Here is a 4005-nt window from a genome sequence, read left to right as displayed (position 1 = left end):
GGGTGCACGAGGGCAAGAAGCCAAGGAGCCATCAGTGTTGGGGGTTGGTGATAGCTCGTTGACGGAAAGATCAATGTCGTCATGGGAGGTACGACTAGGAAGGGTTGTGGGAGGAAATGCATTGTTGGACACAGGTAGTTAGGGGAAGAGACGAGGCTCTAATTACCAAGAAGGATAGTAGACAATGTTCACCGTGTGTATTTAGTACAATGCCCACATGCAGGGGCATGGGAAAATAAGGGCGATATGTTACAGGATCGCATCACGAGACTAGGAGTAACTGTTGCAGCAAACACTAGCCTATGTACATGTCGATGCAAATTCAACATTGTACTCTTATCACAACACAAACAAACATGACTAATCTTCAGCGAGTACATATCCTAATAGGACATAAAAAAATGCTCCTCGCGTCGCTCCCCAGGACGATGTCAAGGGGCAATACTAGCATTGCCAGAAGATCCCAACCCTGGTGTCTCCCCTACCATTGTTGTCACCTATGTCAGTCGCGGTGGTGGCGGGCGTGGCGCCGAAGGTGCCTAGGCAGGTGGTTCACGATAGTGACCCCCTGGTGCGGCTCTAGCGGTGCATGCGGGGAGATCGAGCACGTCGGCCAGGGCGTCCTCCCCTGATTGTGCGGTGGCGGTTGTCATATCCATGCCCTGTCCCGGCGGTGGGTCGTGGATCTGATCCCCGCCCAGATCCGTCGTTGGTGTGGCTCTTGGTTGGTCGGTGACACGTAGAGGTGGCGGTGAGGGGATGCTAGAGTCTCGGGGCATTGTTTTAGAGCAGGTGGTGGCTAGAGGGTCCAGGAAGTGGGGCGGTGGTGCTTCTACCGCATCGACGATGGCGGGTCTCGGCGACGTATTCTTTTTATCGGGCTTTGTTGAATAATGTAATAAAAATGAGTGTGTGTATCATTGCTAATGCCTACTGAGGGTTTCCTCCTTTTAATTAAAAAAAGGGGACACCATGCTAGGGAAATGTTGTTTCATTAAAGAGCGTGAAGCAAGGAAAGTATATGATGCTTCTCTACAAAGCAATCTTGCTCACTTTTACTAATGGGGCATTCCCTCGATGACGCTAGGGACAATCAAAGAATCTGTTTTGTTGACCGCCTTAATCTGATCACTTTGCTTTTGCTTATATGCTAATGTAAGCTTTAGTTCATTGATTTATTTGTGTTGCTAGACTTGGTTCTTTTTACTATCACAGCTCCATCGTCATACCATTCACATTTATTACTCCCTCCATTCGCAAATATAAAGATGTTTTAAATATTTCAGTATGAACGAAATACGGATTGAAATGAGTGAATAAACACATTAAAATGTGTCTATATACATCTGATTTACAAAAAAAAAAAGTTAACATGCTATTATATTTGTGAATGGAGAGAATAAAAGTTATATCGATCGCACAAAAAAATAGATATTGATCACGCAAGAAACTATTGCATTCAACACTTGAGTAGCTATTAAAATTGCATCATTGACTTCTCTATGGTAGACCCTCCCTCCAACCAACAAGTGGGCCGGTTTTGTAGTCTTCCTATAGCGGTAACGATAATGACTTACATGTGCGTCAACCAAAGCGGCATTTGCAAGTGTTTTCTAGACCAGTGGCCATCGCTGTTCATGAGTGTCAAAAGGGAGGCGACCCAAATGACTTCTCCATGGCCTCCCCACTGACCCACACGAGAAAACTGCACAGCACGGAAACCCAGGGACGAGACCCCACCCTCCACGAGCGTGCCACGAAGCTTCACCGAGCTCCAGCCTCCACCCGCCCCCACATGGCATACCGATACCGCAGGCCCGGAGACGAACCCCCCTGGTGGGTCCCGCGTGTCATACAAACCAGTAAACTGTCGGTAGTCTGTGTCAGGCTCAGTGGCTCGCCCTCCCCTCGCGTCGTCGCCCCCCTTCAACAAAAGCCCTACCCTCGATCTCTGCTCTAGAGAAGCTTCTCCCTCCACTCCACCCCCACCCCATTGCCACCCCCCGGGATCCCACCTCGCGCCGCCCACCACCTAGCCGCATTCCGCGCCGCGGCAGGGCACCCGCGCATTGCTCGGCGCACGTCGTCGTCCGAAGAGCCTGATCTCGCCTCGGATCTGACCCGGCCAGGCCGCGGGCCCGGAGGCAGCGGCGGGATGGCGCAGCCGCGGGGCGGGGCCGCGGCGGTGCGGCTGCCGGCGATGAACGCGCTGGAGATCCTGCGGGAGACGGTGCGCGTGCTGCGCGCCGACCCGCACGCCTTCACCTACGTGCTCTTCCTCCTGCTCTGCCCGGCCTCCGGCTTCCTCCTCCTGTCCGCCGCCGCGCTCGAGGGCGCCGTCGTGCTGCCGCTCGCGCGCCGCCTCCTCGTCGCCGCCGCGTCCTCGGGGGTCCCCGTCACGCATTTCGTCAAGCAGCTCGCGCACCACCTCGCCGCCACGCTCGTCGCGGCCGTCGTCTCCTTCCCGGCGCTCCTCACGCTCCTCCTCGCTGCCCGGGCCGCCGTCGCCTACACCGTGGCGGCCGTGTACGCCGGCAAGCCCCTCCCGGCCGCGGACCTCTCCCTCCTCGCGCGCCGCGCGTGGCCGCGCCTCGCAGCCACCTACGGCCTCTCGTGCGCCGCCGTCGCCGCCTGCCTCGCCGCCTTCCTCGCCCTCCTCGTCACCGTCTGCTCCACGCTCAAGTCCATGCTCTACCCGCCGGACATTGTCGTCTGCGCCGGCCTCCTCACGGTCCTTGCGTTCTCCATCGTGTACGCGCACACCATCATAGTGTGCAGCCTCGGCGGAGTCATTGCCGTTCTCGAGGACGTAGCCGGGGTCAATGCGCTGCGCCGGTCGGTGCAGCTGATGCGCGGCCAAACCCATGTCGGTCTGCTCATCTTTCTTGTGTCCACCATTGGTCTGGCCTTCGTCGAGGGGCTGTTTGAGCACAGGGTGAAGACCTTGAGTTATGGGGATGGCTCATCTCGGCTCTGGGAGGGGCCATTGCTGATCCTCATGTACTCTTTCGTGATGCTGATAGATTCGATGATGAGTGCGGTGTTCTACTTCACTTGCCGATCATCGAGCTTGGCAATTCTGGATGAGGAGGGCGGCTCAGTCGAGGAGATTGAGATGATGATGGATGACAAGTCAGATGCAGTGAGGTGATTAAGAAGATTATAGGTTTCTTTCTCAAGGTGTATCTGTTCATATTCTGGTGGGAAATAAGTGAGGTGGGCAACATCCGGTTTTTGCCAAGATTGAAGGGTGTGGTCGTGTCACCATGATTACACGCTTAATGTGCCACGATCGATTCATGTTCATGGTGATAGAATCCTTTTGCAGTCATTTGGGGTTCTTCGAGGCTCATGTAATGGCGCGGATGCAAAAGAGAAGACCGGGGAAAACTTAGATTTGGTGTATTCTTGATCTGTCTCAGCGGTGATTCGAGGGCTGGCAATGTGTGTAGCATTCTTTTGAAACGATGTGACTAGTATATCAATTCAATTGTTGTGGATTTTTGTCACCTCAACACATTTTTGGCTATACGGAAGGGAACATATTGTAATAGCAAGGTACTGATGGCTCTGAAACCTGATTCATGAATTTGCACTCTATCCAAATTTATTTTACAGTGAACTTCAAGTCTGTCTTCTAAACGATGCTTGTTGTTAACCACATAAGATATGGATTTCATTCTTATTTTGTTGGCCTATTCTTCAACTGCAGAAGTCTGATGTGCCAACATTACAGATCACTGCCATGTAAGCGCCTTTGAGCTTGAGACATGGTTAATTATTCTCCTTGCATCAGAATTGGAGTTCTCCATTTGCTTTGCTGGACTCTAGAAAACCCAGGTTCAAGAAAAATGTCCATGATGATTCTTGTGTTCTATTTTCATTGTTTAGTAAAAACTTTGTCAACTCTCAAGCTTAGATTGTGCATATGAAGCATCTTTTATCTTGTTTATTTACTAACGATGCTTTCTCGAGGCGGTACTTGAACTGATAACCGCTGTTTTT

The 4005-nt window shown here is 52.3% G+C and overlaps 1 protein-coding gene across 1 annotated transcript; it reads left to right on the top strand.

Annotated features, from left to right (window-relative positions):
* Positions 1-1912: 1912 nt before the first annotated feature.
* Positions 1913-3622, top strand: LOC123188072 (uncharacterized). Its single transcript, XM_044600106.1, has one exon. It carries the CDS (start codon positions 2156-2158, stop codon positions 3149-3151), a length of 996 nt encoding a protein of 331 aa, XP_044456041.1. The 5' UTR covers positions 1913-2155; the 3' UTR covers positions 3152-3622.
* The last annotated feature ends 383 nt before the right edge of the window (positions 3623-4005 follow it).

The sequence above is a fragment of the Triticum aestivum genome, chromosome 2A (genome assembly GCF_018294505.1).
Source record: "Triticum aestivum cultivar Chinese Spring chromosome 2A, IWGSC CS RefSeq v2.1, whole genome shotgun sequence".
Classification (NCBI taxonomy): Eukaryota; Viridiplantae; Streptophyta; class Magnoliopsida; order Poales; family Poaceae; genus Triticum; species Triticum aestivum.
This window is presented reverse-complemented; position numbering and strand designations above follow the sequence as displayed.